At 36.5% G+C, this 15,868-nt stretch overlaps 2 protein-coding genes across 6 annotated transcripts; one reads left to right on the top strand and one right to left on the bottom strand.

Annotated features, from left to right (window-relative positions):
* Positions 1–350: 350 nt before the first annotated feature.
* Positions 351–5,476, top strand: LOC103712609. Of its 2 annotated transcripts, none has more exons than XM_008799184.4 (7): positions 351–619; positions 706–745; positions 903–973; positions 2,482–2,576; positions 4,541–4,608; positions 4,723–4,833; positions 4,950–5,211. In XM_008799184.4, the coding sequence occupies exons 1-7, from the start codon at positions 400–402 to the stop codon at positions 5,002–5,004; spliced, it is 660 nt and encodes a 219-aa protein (XP_008797406.1). In that variant the 5' UTR covers positions 351–399; the 3' UTR covers positions 5,005–5,211. The 2 variants fall into 2 exon arrangements, with proteins under 2 accessions (XP_008797406.1, XP_008797399.1); XM_008799177.4 differs by having other exon boundaries at positions 353–619; positions 5,131–5,476.
* Positions 5,477–6,094: 618 nt separating this feature from the next.
* LOC103712624 (MOB kinase activator-like 1A) lies at positions 6,095–10,417 on the bottom strand. Of its 4 annotated transcripts, XM_039127147.1 has the most exons (7): positions 10,185–10,417; positions 9,762–9,810; positions 8,656–8,764; positions 8,337–8,430; positions 8,032–8,165; positions 7,778–7,941; positions 6,095–7,341 (listed from the first exon to the last, which is right to left on the bottom strand). In XM_039127147.1, the coding sequence occupies exons 1-7, from the start codon at positions 10,208–10,210 to the stop codon at positions 7,267–7,269; spliced, it is 651 nt and encodes a 216-aa protein (XP_038983075.1). In that variant the 5' UTR covers positions 10,211–10,417; the 3' UTR covers positions 6,095–7,266. The 4 variants fall into 4 exon arrangements, with proteins under 4 accessions (XP_038983075.1, XP_038983073.1, XP_038983074.1 ...); XM_039127145.1 differs by having other exon boundaries at positions 6,095–7,941; XM_039127146.1 differs by lacking the exon at positions 10,185–10,417 and having other exon boundaries at positions 9,762–10,147.
* Between the last annotated feature and the right edge of the window lie 5,451 nt (positions 10,418–15,868).

The following is a 15,868-nucleotide window of genomic DNA, read 5'->3' as shown; positions in this document are numbered from 1 at the left end:
TCTAAAAAATTTAAATAAAAAAATACAAGTTATTAAAATAAAAAGCAATCATGAAACTGAATTTAAAAATTATGATTTTAAAAATTATATAATAATAATTGTATATAAACGATTCTATCTGGTGGATAAAATTTTTCTATAATTTTTTTTCTTTGGTGGATAAAAGACTAGCAGTATGCTTTTTTTTTTTCTTTTCTTTTCTTTTTTTTTCCGGTAGGGTGTATAATATATCCGCCTTACTAAAAGAAAAAAAAAAAAAAAGAATAAAATCAAGCTCCGTGACTCACTGGAGTGCATTCAACAAAGTCTGGAGTGGCCGTTATCACGAGATAACGGCGCAAATGGAAGCTTGGCCAGAGATGGATAAGGCTTTCTCCTCGCTCTCTCGTCCTCTCGTTCATGGCCTCCACCCCGCTCGCCGCCCGCCTTCTCCCTCCGATCTCCACCTCGATCCAGGGGCGGCGTCGCCTGTTCCCGGTGAGATCCTCGTCGTCGTTGTCGTCGTTGCCGGCGCCTCCTCTTATTCCCCGCCAGGACCATCGCGGGACCACCAGGCGGGCCGCCTCCGTCTCCTTCCTCCTCCTCCTCGTCGTTGGCGGCTTCTCCACCCACCTCAACCGTGCGTTCCCCCCCCCCCCCATATCTCTCCTCTCCCTTTCTCCATAACTCGAAGTTGATGATCTCATTCCTTTCCGTCACCCTCAGGTGCTTACGCCGCCAACCCGTTCGACAAGTATGTTAAGCGGTAAGCATACCGACCACCCATGATTCTCGAGGCAATTCGAGCTCCCCATTAATTTTTACCTAAAGTGCCAGCAATTCCGTAGTAAAATTGTTCCTTTTTTCACAAAAAGGAAGATATTTGTTATATGATGAGTATTTAATTTGCGATTTGTTATCAGGAAAAAGTTGGATCCACTGGAGACATACGTACCTGCTGTTCTATTGACTCAAGCACAGTTCAAGGATTTGGGTAATGACAAATTCTTTGGATTTTTTTTTCCTTTTTTATTAGAAATGAGTTTTCGAATACACACAGACCTTGATGGGATTAAAATATGCGATTTACGCGAAAAGATCAATTTTGGCTATAATAACTGGCCCCGGATGTTATCTTTATTGACAGAATACTGCTGAGATGGGTTATTATTTGTCCCATTCATTTTTTAAATAAAATAATGGGTGTTGCAAACTGCTACCATTAGCCATTGTTTTGTCATTAATTGCATTATTTGATAACACTGTTCTAATACGATTATGATATTAATTTTTGCAGTAATCCCTTTATATATTGATAAAAGCATTAGATATAAAGTAGTACTTTGATTTGTGAGAAGGGAAAAGATCAAATGACTTCTATTGTTCCTGTTATAGGTCAGCCATTGTTATGCATCTAATATATCTTCGAGGATATTGACATTTAACGGATCAGAATTTTTGATGATGTGCAAAGCTTGCTCCAAAACACAGATTAATGTATTTCCCAAGAAAAACAAGGATGCTTAACATAAGATTTTTTGCCTTTTTGTGATATTGACATGCCTATAACCATGAAGCTTAGGAAAATCGAAGCAAGTCAATGTATTGACATGTTTAATGCATGCCCTTTGCCCAAGCTATTTCACACAATGTAACTTCATATTTAGCATTCGATTTTCACCAAAAATAAGAGTATAAGCTTCCACTGCCTGATGCTTTTCTCCACCACTGGAACCCCTGATGCTTTTCTCCACCACTGGAAACCCTGATGCATGTCACGTCATACTTGCAAGACTATTGATGTCATCTTTGTGCTCAGAAAATTTAATATAATCTTTAGTCTCTCTTTAGATATGGAGTTTCCTCTATCTTTTATCAAGTTCATTAATTGGCTTGACTGTCGAATCCATCTATTGGCCAGGGAAACAACCGGATTTTGCACTAGAAGATAGACTATACCTTCTAGTTATGGTTCTCATCATCCAAAGGATTAACAGTAGAACGGTATCAAATTTATAATTTGGGCATGAAGTCCTATCCTTTGTTTACTCTCTGATCAAAATATGAAAGCTCTTGCTGCATATGTCTAGGATTTAATTCATCAGGTTCATGCTTATCATTTCTTTTTCTTTTTTTTTGAGAAAGAGAAAATTATCATTTCATTATTGTATTTTTCTGTCATTCTGTCAAAGATATCTAGCTGCCTTAATAACCTTATCATTTATTAACGGAACACATATGTGATACGGGCGTTAGATCACTTTTATGTTTCATATTTCACATTTACAACTCAATCAGTGATTTTTGCTTGACTAACAAAGACCTTGAGTGGTTACCACCCAAATAGTTTACAACTTTTATCTATTTGTTCTGAGCCTTGTAATTGCTGGAAAGTAGTTTTAGTTTCCATCTTGGAATCTTCTGTCTTTGATGATTTACATCCCAAATCGCATTAGTTCTTTTTTATTACTGCGGTCTCATATTGTCAATAACTTCACTCAGAGGAATCTTTGGATGTTGAGAAGCCAGAGTATGGCATAAGCAGATCTTTGTTGCGTTCTGGTCCGGCAGCATCTTTGCGCGTGAATATTCGAGCAGTAAGTGTTGTACCAACTGCTTTACATATGGTTATGATTTGTAGTTTCTTCTCTGTTTTAAATGTTTTTCTTGGAGTCGCTAATTTAAAACTTACAGTCATTAATTTTAATTTAGTCTGTGATGTAGTTGGTGCTTGTAAGTTGCTCTTCCAATCCCGTTTCGAACTCAGTGGCTTATTCTTTTATGGTAAATAATATGAGCTGCAAATTGATATATAGACCTGTATTTGCTGCTTGCTGCTTAGGTTACACTTCATCACTGCTAGAACTATTTGCAGTGAAGATAGTGTATTGGAAGGTGGGTTGAAGTTCTCATATCCCTATTGATTCTTGGAAGAAATTCTCCATGGACTTTTTGTATGTGTGATAAGAAGATGATGTGGTATTTGGTTAGTTAAAAATTGTGTAGATATTATATTTGGAATCCCAAGGCAAACTTATTAATTCTATGATGAGCAGTAAGGCAGGTATGAGTGTTGAGAATTCGTTCAAATTAAAGAAGACTAAGACATTTTAAACTATAATTTAAGGGTTGGAGTACCAATACCAGTACCTATACTGGTAGCTTATGGTATGGTATGGTACTATACCCAACAAACAATATTCCTGTTCATGCTACAACAATAGGAGGCATATACCGCATGCTGATACAGTATCGCACAACGGGGCATGTATCAAGCTTACTGATATGATACGGTACAACTAGTGTGCATTGGTGCTTGAAAATACCTACTTCAAGGGAATCCATAGATGGCTTTTCCTTAATGTCAACGAGATTATAAATACACAAGCAGAAAACAAATTTGTCAGTTTAAATAGGAGGAAAAGAACAGATGCACCAGCAGTCACTTTTTTGGGAGATGGGACAGTGGTGAGAGAGGACAAGGTTGTAATACGGGGTAGTCAGACAAAGCTGATCTCTTAGGAGGGGGGTGTGGAGAGGGGAAAGGAATGGTGTATTGCACTTAAAAAGGAAGATTCAATGTCTGATTCAGTAATCATATTTCAAATCAAAATTTCACTCTTTTCTCTCGTCTTTTACCTTGCTGGTACTCCTAATCATCGTTACCTTAATGTTGGGTGGAGCTCCTTGTGAATATGTTTATGGAAATCCCAAAACTGTGCCGAAAAATTTTTGATTCCTTGTTCTGACAATGCATCGAGCTTTAAGATTACGCAAAAAATAAGACCATGGCAATGGTTGAAACCCTGCTTTCTTAATTATAATAAGTATTCTATACTTTAAAATGTGAAACCTGTAATTTCAGGATCTACAAGACAATACATGACTCCTAAAAACCTTCACGATTGATAAATCCAAAAATATTCCTCAAACATTTGTTAAAGACTATAAATGAGAGGGGTTTGATTTGTAATCATCTACCCGGAGGGAAAACAAAAAAGATGAGCAAAATGATCATTTGATTTATATCGTGTTTGATAAATATTTCTATGCATACTAAAATGGCTATGTCAAGGTAGTTAACAGGTATAGATGTAATTGGAAGTTTGAGGAGTCGCATGGAGAAATGATTGAGATGAAAGAGTTCATTGCGGTGAAGTTATAAAGGACACCTACAAGAAGAGGGTTTTGGCCTTTTGGGTTTATGAGAAAGGCTCAAAATTGGAAGAGAATTGGAATAATCTGGGTTTAAAGCTTGCCTACTTCATACAGCCCTTAATAAGAAAGAACAGTCCAAGAATGCGACTTTGACTGGAAATTCCTTTATGGCAAAGTTGCATACAGAACTTTGCCTGCTAATGCATTGGCTTACTGCAGATTCGTATATAATCATTGTTTGCAGTTTGTTCTTCTGTATATGTATTATATCATATGAAAGACTCTAGGGTAACATGTAAGACAAATCCATCTAGCATAGAGTTCTTACTCGTGTTTATTTGCTGTGGCAGTCTTTTCTGACCTCAGTTCCTTGTAGCTTTGAACATTATCTTCGGAATTATAGGTGGCACAATATGCAACTGATGATGGTAAAGGAAAAGCTGCTTCCGATGCTGTTGATCAATGCCTAAGGTAGGTACAAGTATCCTGAACAAGATCCAAGTGATTTCACCGGGCCTAGCCTGCCTTGGAAGACATTTCTAAATTTATTATAACTATTCCTGAAACTTGTTTATTCTTTTGCAGGGCCTTGGAAGATCTTGACTCACTGCTGCTGCATGCTTCAAGGAATGATCCAACAGCTTCCATTGAATCTATGAAGAGGAAGATCGATATTGCTCTGGGAGCTTTGGACAGGTACTGAAGAACTTTCCCTTTACATTACCCTCGTTTTCTGACATGTGACAACCCAATAAAAATTATTATTTTGCAGTCTTTGTTAAACAATGACTAACAATAAGCTCCTAATTTAGTGGAGTGGAACTTATGTGCTATGGTAGTCCATGTTCTGAAGCACCAGATGGTTAAGGTTTGGGGGGTTAGAATTGGAACCATGCACTGCCAAGTTATTATTAAGACAGATTTTTTTCACTTACTACGGAGCTTGTATTAGAAAGAAGAATTAGCCCATGAATAAAGATTTTCTCATCACAGCCTTTTGGAAACCGTACCTACGGCAGTGCTGGATAAAGGGAAGGCAATTGCAGATGCTTATCGGGTTCCAAGCAAGCAGAGTGATGAAAGCAGCCCGGAAGACCTGGATCCCAGCACGAAACAGTTGGAAGCGCTTCTATGAAGTCCATGGGAAGGCACTTCTAAAGAATGATCCAGTTATTAAATTTTACTTATTGAGGCTCAGAGTCTTCCATATATTGAGCTTACGCATTATATGGTACTCTTTAATGTACTTTGTCTTGTAGTGACATCAAACATGAGTTCTTATCGACAATCCAGATTGTTCTTCTAATTAAGAATGTATTTTCTATTGGTTTCATTTCAATGTAGTGATCTCTTTTTTTGAGAGGGGTGAGGAGGTGTGGTTCTTATTATGATAAAGGTCTTAGAAAGTAGTTCATTTGAATGCAGAGTATATAAAAATTGCCCACTCAAGATTCATACACAAGACAGAGAGGGCTCGTTTGGTTCGCAGGAAAAGGAGGGGGGAAAGTGTGGTCAACGGGAAAGTAATGAAATGCCTCTTGTTTGGTTGGAGTTTTCAAAGGAGAGAGATGGGAAAGTTGTATTCCCATGGGAATATGATTCCCACATTTCATGGGAAAGTCTTTCCCATGAGAAACATGGGAAAGTTACTTTCCCATGAGGTGGGAATCACTCCTTTTTTATTTTTTCCCAAAAAGACCCTTCAGCATTAAAGAAGCATTAAAGAGGCATTAAAGACCTAATTTTTATTAAGGGCATAATAGGAATTATACATAACTTTCCTAGGAAAGTGGATGGTCAACCAAACATAAGCACTTTGGAAATTTGTCACTTTCCCATGGTTAACCAAACATGCCAAAAGTACTTTCCTAGGTATCCTCTTCCTAGGAATCTGATTCCCAGGAATCATATTCCTAGGAGGGAAAATACTTCCCGCGAACCAAACGAGCCCAGAGAGAAATCCCAGGGATTTTATTGATGAGCTTCATGAAAGTTTGGTTCTTTATCCACAAAATATATACTTCTGCTTGATTATACCTGATTATCTCCTTATTGATGTGTCTTGTCAGCAAAGTTTAAGCTTCTGACATGGAAATATTAGCCACTGATGGCTTTTTTTCTATTTAAAGAAGACAAGTGTTTTGGAGAAGACATATTCTCTTTTTATTTTTGAAGAATATGCATATAGAACAATAAGCTTGACTCCATCAATTATCAAATTTGAAGTAAATGTAAACAGCAAGGCGACGGTTGTTTGTTCTAACCAACTAAAAAACAGAGGGGGGAAAGAAAAAAGGTTGCTGTTGTATTAATGAACCCTAATGCATCTGAGCATACAATCTCCAAGGTAATGCACAATGCTTCAGGCAGGCTCAAACCAGCACAATACCGATAAGCTCGACCTCCTAAAGACATGTTTCAAAGGGGTGCAGATGTCTCCAGTTGACTTGAGTGCTCAATCTGATTTTGACCCAGCAATATCCAAAACTAAATCTCCTATTATGTCCTAATTCCTAAATAAGACTCAATACTCCCAACAAAAATTGCAAACCAACCAAAATTAGCTTCTGGCGCCTTCAAATTGGGACCAGTCCAATCCATTAAGTGAATGGATCGGATATAAGAGTATATCTCTACCTAAATAGAGAAAAAATAATATTACCCTCGCATTAAAAGATGATGATCTTTAATTTTCTCCCTTTTGGCATAATTTCTATTTTTTTAGCAAACTTTGGAAAAGAAGATTCTCCTCAAACCTTTCAACCAATGTTCTTTTTACTTACATTCTGAACTACCAAATGGAACAAATGGGAAACTAGAACTCTTGATAAAGAGAGAGCCAAGAGTACAAATAATAGGGTTAATGATCAAAATTACTGATTACAGTCACATAATTACAGAGCAGTACAAGAGCAGCAGTACAGATAAAAGAGCACACAGCACACAAACAGACCAACTAAAAGTCAATTAATTGAGTCTCATCACAATAAATTCAGAATCATAATCATGAACGTGAGAATAGTTTTGGATTAAAAAAAAAAGCAAAAAAAAAAAAGAAATAGAATCCCTGTGCTATATCAAAAATTCCTATTCAGTAGCTCTTCATCCATCATTCGCAGTCATGCTTCCTTAATATGCAAGGACAATCGACTCAATGAGATCATTGAGTGGCGCAAGCTCCCGCTCGTCTATCAGGCAGAACTCCTATATCACAAAACACATCAGACGAACAGCACCGAGAGATTGAAGTAACACATGCAACATTTCATAAACTGGACCTGAAGGCACTTCTTGATCTATATATACACATCACTTCTGTGATCATTGACCACAAGAGATCAGCATTAGTTCAAACCAGAAAGTGAAAAGCTTGCACAAAGGACAAGATATTTGCATCATGAACAAAATAATTAAAAAGTTGCTTTGAAATCAAAGCATTGAGATCACCCAATAATGTTCACTGGGTTTTAACTCAAGAAAGAATCCAAGTGCAATTCAGTGGGTAGTACGGATCATAGATGAGGCCAGCACTGATAAAAATTGCAAAAAATGATTTTTTTTAAAAAAAAATCTCGTGTATGTAAATCAAGGCATCAAATACAGAAGGCACAGAATAAAACAACCAAGTAGGAAAACTTACCCATGTGAATAAAGTGAAATGCTTGAAGCAAGTATTGAGATGAGCTTCTTCCTTGAGACTCACAATCTTCTGAAAATGAGAGTGATAGATATGAGCATACACCCTAAAAAGACGTTTAAATATCGTTTTAACAACATCTTGGAAATTGGGAGGAAAAGGTGCCCCTGCAAAAGTAGATTTCTGTGAGTCAAAGAAAATTCTTTTCAATTACTCACATTCATTGCATGCATCAAGACCATTCCATTTTATAATACCAAGTTTTTGAGGAAATATAGATTCATCATCAAGCTGAGCTTCAATCCAGTCCATCAGATGCTCTACATATTTTGGTGCAGAGACCTCTATGGGTTTTTTTATTTGAACTCCATCAGCCCATCTATACTCAAACCTGTCGAAAGCCATCCCATTAGAGCACTTAGTTCCCTAAAAATATAACCAAAAATGAAATAAATACCTGGTATATCAATTTTGCTCAAGGTATAGTTATTAAAACCTAAATATTTATGCGTTAGTGTTAAGAAATCAGTACAAGAATTTTGAGTGGCTAAAAGATATCTACTTTGGTCCTGCTGACATCGTTGGGCAGGTGGTTGGTGTGCAAAATTCCATCAGAGTGCCATACAATATATTCACTTGATTGAAGAAGTCAACAACTGAGGAAAATAGAAAATGAGGTGTTAACAAACAGATGCTACAAAAACCGCCAATGACAGGAATAATCAGATAGCCCAATACCGCCACTCATCATTAAAAAAAATTATTGTGATAACTCGAATGGCATGATCATTCAGTACATATAAAGACATAATTCTCTGAACTCCACACTACCACCATAATAAATATTTTTTATGGCAACAACTAAAAGTTAAAGATATTACTATTAACCGCAAGCCATTCATTGCGATCCACTCCAGGAGGTAAGCGAACAGCCTCTGTTAAGTTCCCACTGCCCAAGGTTGTATCAATATGCCCTTTCAGTTGTGTACCCTGCTTGCTCAAAAGCAAAAGGATGTTAGATTTCTTTAATTTGCAACACTAAGCATATTTCAGATAACAAAAGATGGTCAGAATGCAATTATCTTAAAACATTATTCAGACTAAAGAGAGGAGTGCAGCAGCACCGTTTTAGTTTATGCTTATAGCGGCACTTACAGATCAAGTAAGCCCCATAGAGAATGCCTTTTTCTGAATAAACCAAAAGATATTTTTAGTATATGCAAGAGTTATTGCATGGATTGCATGCACATGTTTCTCTTCCCCCAGCTCCATCAGTTCATATGTGATTAATAGGTTGCTGCACAGTGTGCCATTGTACTGGGATATCCTTCATTTAGTTCAAATGGAAGTGGTTCAGAATTTGGATTATAACTTAAGTAGTCCCGACATCGCACGAGCCACACTGACCAAGCTTAATGCTAAATGTAGGAAAGTGCAGGCCTATGACCCAAGGTGAGGGAAGGAGAAGGACCACAAGAGTTCCTAATTGTCCCAAACTGATGTAAGGTTTCCCAGATTGAGCCGAGTTTGACGAAGCTCGGCAGGTACACACCCTAGCTGACCATTTCAACTTCTAACTCATAAAGGCATGAGGAGCATGTGACCAAACTTGGCCGCTCTGCTTCAGTCTTATAATTTATGTTGATAGCGACAACATGAACATTTTCAAAAGCACATTCTTCGTATCACAGTCTGATTAAAAGGGGGTTGAGAAACATCCTTCATTTCTATTCAAGCCAAAAGATCCTGTCAAGTTGCTGTGGCTATAATCATTCACTCTAGAAAAAATATGCAAGCACCTCCACATTTGAGCACAAGAAGAATGCAATCCAACCATATAATCAAGTGCGGTGACCAATGTCAATGACCACAAATTCTTTGCAATATACAAAAACTTTCAAACTCAAAAATATACAAAGTACAATACAGAACCTAAACATGCTGAATTCTTCGTTATAAGCAACAAATCTCAAGATGAAAACCTGACCTTATTGCCAGATGCAGCATTTTTCTTGGGTCGAAAAGTCCTCTGATTTCTGCACATCCAAGACATCATAAGACACATAGCATCTCTTCACAAAAGAAGAGGAAAGATAAGAATTTAGAGCTTTCCAAGAAGGAAAAAGGACGCTTCACTCAAGACCAAAACATTCTTATTCCATAAGATCAGCTTATTAACTACTACATCAAATCAAAAATCTAATTTTTAGGCCCGTTCCAACTCTCCCCTACTTCCTATCTCAGGATCACCACATAATTCGTGGGGGGAAAAAAAAGAACGAAACAATCCCAAATCTGATAAAAAAGAGATTTTTACCAAGAATATCTTAAGCAAATGGCAACAAAATCAAAGAAATGATGACAAAACCCCTCGAAAAGAAAAGAAACGTGAGAAATGGAAGAGATTAACCTGTTTCCCAGACCAAAGAAACTCATTTTTTTTTCAAGGAAGGAGGAGATAAAGAGGAAGCGGCCGCTGTTGATTCAAGGACTCTCCCTGCTTCTCTCCACTTCTGGCAAAGAAAATATCAAACACTACCTGAACTCTTATCTCTCCCTACTGCTTTCCTCCTCCCAGAATCCCCCCCTCATTTAATTTATATATAGAGAGAGAGAGGAAAACAGGCCCAGAGGAAGGCCAGGCTGGCAACGGCTAGAGAGAGCGAGGGGAAGCGTTTTCGGTTACATGCCCCGCCAACATCTCTCTTTTTTTGAGTAGATGGCTGTTTCCCACTCTGCAACAGCTAATAAACTTTTATTAATATAAACTATAACATTAAAATAAGGGAGAAGAATGGATTTCTAGAAAAGGTCCATTGTCTTCAGTTGTCTAATTTAGCTGAGTCTGAAAAACCTTTTTATGCATTCTTTTATTTTTCACCATCCAAAACAATTTTATAGTCTCAAAAAATGAATTCTTTAAAAAGAGAAATTCATTTAGATCATTTTTTGCAAAAAAAACAATACGCTTCACATTCAATATTAACAAAAAATAATAATCGAATGAAACAACAAAAGTTATGGGAAGTAACAATAGAAGAAGAAAAAAAGAAAATTCTCTTTTGTCGATTGTTTTTTTTTGTAAGAACTTGGAAGTGGAGAGTCAGCGAAGCGATCAAGTTTGCTTATGCAAACTCTATCAAATATTTGTAGACTTATTTTGTATATTGTACAAGATAACAATATATGTTAAATAGTGAGTCTATTTCATTAGTCTATTGTATTATATGATATGTAATGTTTATAGCAACAGCATTACGAACAACTTATTTTATCTTTGCCACCATTCACCAAGTTATTTTATTTAAAGATTTTTTGACTCGCTCATAAATATATAAATTCTACACAAAAAATGAAGCTAGAAGAACAACAAAATGGTCTAATAATATTATTTTATTTTATTATTTTATTATCTTAAAAAATTTAATATTTTATTTTTACTATCTTTAGTTTCAGTCCAACCAACTACCAGCGGGTATTGCTGCACAGGGTGACGATCTTCAAAAACAAACCTTGATTTTTTTGTGGATGACAATGATATAACAATTTAATATGTTATAACAATTTTTGTCCATAATATAAAAATTCATAACAATAATATTAAAGCCATGCGATAGAACAAACAAGGGTAGAACCATGTTTAATGAGAAAACGGTTTTAGTGCCAATAATTGCCTCTCTTTTATCATCCTTCGAACTAGGCATGCTTCTACTTCTACACTACTATGTAGTATTCTTGCTAGTGACTCAGCTAGTTGTGCTCATGCGAGATTAGTGTGAGCAGCCAATATACCAAAAAAAAATAAAAAAAAAATGATAACCATCTCTCTATCTTCATCTGTGCCTCTGTGCAATCCTAATTATTCAAACTGAACACTTTTTAATGTTCACAAAAATCTAATCAGCATTCGTTCTATTGTTTTTAGTTTTCTTCTTTTTTTTCTCTTTTCCACTCCCCTTTTCATTCTATAGTTCATCTAAATGTGATGTCAATAATTTGTCTTTTTCAATTCAACTGAAAATTGGTATCAGCAGTGACACAGGACGTATCTTTTTCCTTTAGAAAAATGTTGTCTAACTATAGATGATGTAGATGAAAAAAACTATTATACTTAGATTGATCAGGTCAAAAAATTCATTCAAGTTGCCAACAAGGTAGATGGTCTCAATTGACACCGCATTTCCGATATCCTTTTGCTGCCATATATACTACCTTTGTCAAGGTTGCATTTTATTTTTCTATTCCATATTTTATTCTAGGGCCGCTACATTTCTTAATAGCAGAATCGAATTTGGTGATACCATCTGAGCAAAAGTTCTCGGCAATGTCAAGCTCAGAAGCTTTCAAGTAGCAAGAGAGGATAGATAGCTATAAATATGTGCATTTAACAAAAAAAAAATTACATCCAAACAATAACTAAAATACTATCTAGGTGATTCGATTAGTCATTGATTCCAGTTATTAACTAAAGCATTTTATCTACTTGTTAAGCCATCAATCATAAATTTACACCAAACGTCTTAAACTTTTTCGTAATATAAAATTTTTACTATTTTAATGAGAGAAATTTGCATGAATAGATTTGTTTTTCATGTCGCTTAACACTGTTCCTGTAATTGGATTTAGAACTGAATTTTCTTTCTACATATGGATTTTAAGAGGTGGGTCGACTCTTGAAGCTCCCCAGTAGAATTTTTTTGGTTGTTTTTTTTGGCGTACCATGCGATGAATAAACTACGCGGCTTCCATAAAGCGCATGCAATCTTTCTGTCAAATGACAAGATGATGTCAATGCATCTTATGGATTTGCTGCCAGATACAGTGGATAGTTTGATTGTAGAGTTGAGAAGAAAATGAATATGACTCTACAAGCTTAAATTATATCATCGTAAGATCATCTTGCTTAAGGGCTCGTTTGGTTCGCGGGAAGCATTTTTCCTCCTATAAATATGATTCCTGAAAAGAAGATTCATAAAAAGAGAATGCCTAGGAATGTACTTTTGGCATGTTTGGTTTAACATGGGAAAGTAACAAATTTTTAGAGTGCTTATGTTTGGTTGGCCATCCACTTTCCTGGAAAAGTTATGTGTAATTCCCATTATACCCTTAATAAAAGTTAGGTCTTTAATGCCTCTTTAATGCTGAAGGATATTTTTGAGAAAAAATAAAGATGAAGTGATTTCATGAAATGTGGGAATCATAATCCTATGGGAATACAACTTTCTCATATCTCTCCTTCGAAAACTCCAACCAAATAAGAGACATTTTATTACTTTTTCATTGACCACACTTTTTTTCCTTCTTCTTCTGCGAACCAAACGAGCTCTAAATTACAAGCACCTCAGAGCATTTTTCCCTTGCATCGGTTGTGTCAAGGCAGCTAGTGCTAGATTCTGTTATAACTATGGAAGCTTAAATTATATCATCATAAGATCATCTTGCTTTTGTAAGGACAATGACCACTATATCATTTGTCTAGGAAGACGCTCAAAACACAGCACCAAGCTTAATCGCGCATGGCTGCGTTCCTGTGTAATGTGGCGAGAGGGAATTTGTGCAATCCACATGGGGTTGGAAAAATTCTTGTTGTGGAAGACGAACCAGACTGCAGACTGGATCGCCTCATTTGTTGTGCAGACTGGATCGCCTCATTTGTTGTGCACCATTTCGGAGATTTTCGACTTAGCAAATTATTTTTTTTTTGCTTTAAATGTAGCTGGTTATGCTCGAGCAATGCGCGGATTCATTAAAAGAAAAGAAAAAAAAAATCTTGTTCCACCCCAGCGTTTAATCAATGGGACCCTGGGCCTTTGCGTGTAAGTCCGTGCATCACAAGTCATGTCCTCATCCTCTTTCCGCCCCTGTTTCCTTGTGTTAGCTTAGTTGGTACGTACCCTCAAACTGCCAACTAATATTATGCTCAACTCCGAGCTGTCCCAAAATTTACACAAAAGAGGGGTTTAGAAAGAGAGGGAGGACAAGGTGTGGGTCTCACAGTTGCAAACTAGGCTCACTCTTTTGAGGAAACAAGAGCCTTTCTCTGTCCAATAAGAACAAAAAATCATCTTGGGCGAGCACCGTAGGAGAAAACATGGAATGGGGCTTCTTTTTGGATATATTATTTTTACACCGACCTTACGGAGAAAATCTAAAGTCATGTAAAAATTAAAGAAATTCTTACTAACAAAATTAAATAAAAAATAAAAAGAAAAGAGAATTGCATGCACCAAGAGGTCTTATTTGTGAAGAAAAACCATCGGGATCCTCTTTCTTCCTCATCAAACCTCTTCTTCTATCCTCTTCCTCATCAAGTCATCTCTCTCATCTGTAAGGGTTTGCTTCTCTTCCCGAGTCCCTTTCTCTCTTTCTTCTGGAAACTATGTATCAATTTATCTAAAGATGTGTATTGAAATGTTAGATGTATCTAACCGTGCAGTGTGTATTCATGAATATTATTATGTTCTGAAAACTATGTATTAATTTACCTAAATGTATATATTGGATTGTTAATAGGTATGTATCAAAAAAGTTTACAGTGTGTATTAGGAAGCCGACAAGCGTGTATCACTTGACCATTTAGTTTGTACTAATGAGCATCATATTTTAGACTATATCGATTTAATGGAGGTGTGTATTGGGATATTAGATGACAACATTGCTAAGTAGGTGTGTATCGACTAGTCATATATTATGTACTGGTGAACACTATATTCTGAAAATTATGTACTGATTTATCTAGAGGTATGTATTAGGTTGTTACTCGGTATGTATCAAAGAATTTATGGCTCCGCCATGCATGATACATCCGCTTTAGCACAGAAAAAAAAAGTTTATAGTATGTATCAGAAAACTAATGAGTGTATATCACTTGACGGAAAAAAAAAGGAAGCGTGGGTCTTTTGTCGTGCATGATCTCTACTGGTATGTAAAAATATATATATTTTTTTAAGTTATGAAATTGACGGTCTCCATTAATTAAAAAAATATTTTTATTTAATTTTTAATTTTTTAAATAAACATAAGAAAATATGGTAAAAAAAAAATTTCTGTCCCATATGATGCGGTAGTGCTCGCACCGTAAGATCTTTGTTTGTCCAACAAGGCCATTTCCCCTTGGGTGCAAATGCTTCTTTAATCAGTTGGCCAGCTTGAGCTCCACGTGTCCTCAGCAAAGTGATGCTTGCTGTATGGGCCATGGAGTGCGACCCGAGAGTTCGAAATCAGGAGCCGCGAACCGTACGTGCCACCGTGGCATGGAATCATAAGGTCGACCGCTTTCTTCACGTCCTTCACGACTTAGAGCCAAAAAAAAATCTCAAAAGAAGAGACCAGTATAGTTGCAATTACGTATTATTCTGGCGATGTGGGAACGCAAAATCAGAACTATTTAATAGCTATTAAAACCAGAAAACGGAGAAGCATATTATTGGATTGAGAATTTGGAAACAATTTAGCTAGGTGGCAAAAAGTATAAATAATTTCAGAAAAATTTAAAAATGGCCAAGAACTTGACAAAAATCTCTTTGAAGAAAGTGTACAAAGCGGCAGTGTTACACAGGAGACATGAAGAAAAAGCAAGCTATGAGAAAAAGGGACGACATCAGCAACAAACAATCCAAGGTTGGTAATGAAAAAGTTGTGCATACACTCCCTGAATTCATCAAATTTTTGAAGCGTTGTGAAGTCTATTTCTTAATGGCACAATGATCATTGATCCAATCAGAATTTCATGAACCGGCCAACATAAACTTATCCCATCGAAGAAAAATTCTGAAGCTATAGTTGTTCCCCTTCATCCTCCTCCTCCTCTTCTTCTTATTTTTCTTCTTCTTCTTCCTTCTTTTTTTTTTTTTTTTTTGTACATCGGTTGCTCACACTAATTTTGCATGACCACAACTATCTAAATCCATGGCAATAAGACTACACAGTGAGAATAAAACCGAAGTATGCCGAGTCTAGAGAATCGCACCAGAGTGTTAGGCAGTAAATGAGGTGACCCAATCTGCAGCTCTTTTCGCCTCACGAAGTACGTACACCACCCGAAATACACAGCAGTCCCTCATCATCTGTCGGATGTCACCTAGAAGCAGCAGC

The sequence above is a fragment of the Phoenix dactylifera genome, chromosome 6 (assembly GCF_009389715.1).
Source record: "Phoenix dactylifera cultivar Barhee BC4 chromosome 6, palm_55x_up_171113_PBpolish2nd_filt_p, whole genome shotgun sequence".
NCBI lineage: Eukaryota > Viridiplantae > Streptophyta > Magnoliopsida > Arecales > Arecaceae > Phoenix > Phoenix dactylifera.
This window is presented reverse-complemented; position numbering and strand designations above follow the sequence as displayed.

Coding starts and splice junctions, on each gene's coding strand:
- LOC103712624 (XM_039127144.1), bottom strand. CDS start 9,839: ATGTGTCTTATGATGTCTTGGATGTGCAGAAATCAGAGGACTTTTCGA. Junction 8,431..8,655: donor TGAATGGCTTGCGGTTAATA/GTAATATCTTTA, acceptor TATTTTCCTCAG/TTGTTGACTTCTTCAATCAA. Junction 8,166..8,336: donor ACGATGTCAGCAGGACCAAA/GTAGATATCTTT, acceptor GGCTTTCGACAG/GTTTGAGTATAGATGGGCTG.
- LOC103712609 (XM_008799177.4), top strand. CDS start 400: ATGGCCTCCACCCCGCTCGCCGCCCGCCTTCTCCCTCCGATCTCCACC. Junction 620..705: donor CTTCTCCACCCACCTCAACC/GTGCGTTCCCCC, acceptor CGTCACCCTCAG/GTGCTTACGCCGCCAACCCG. Junction 4,834..5,130: donor GCTCTGGGAGCTTTGGACAG/GTACTGAAGAAC, acceptor TTCTCATCACAG/CCTTTTGGAAACCGTACCTA.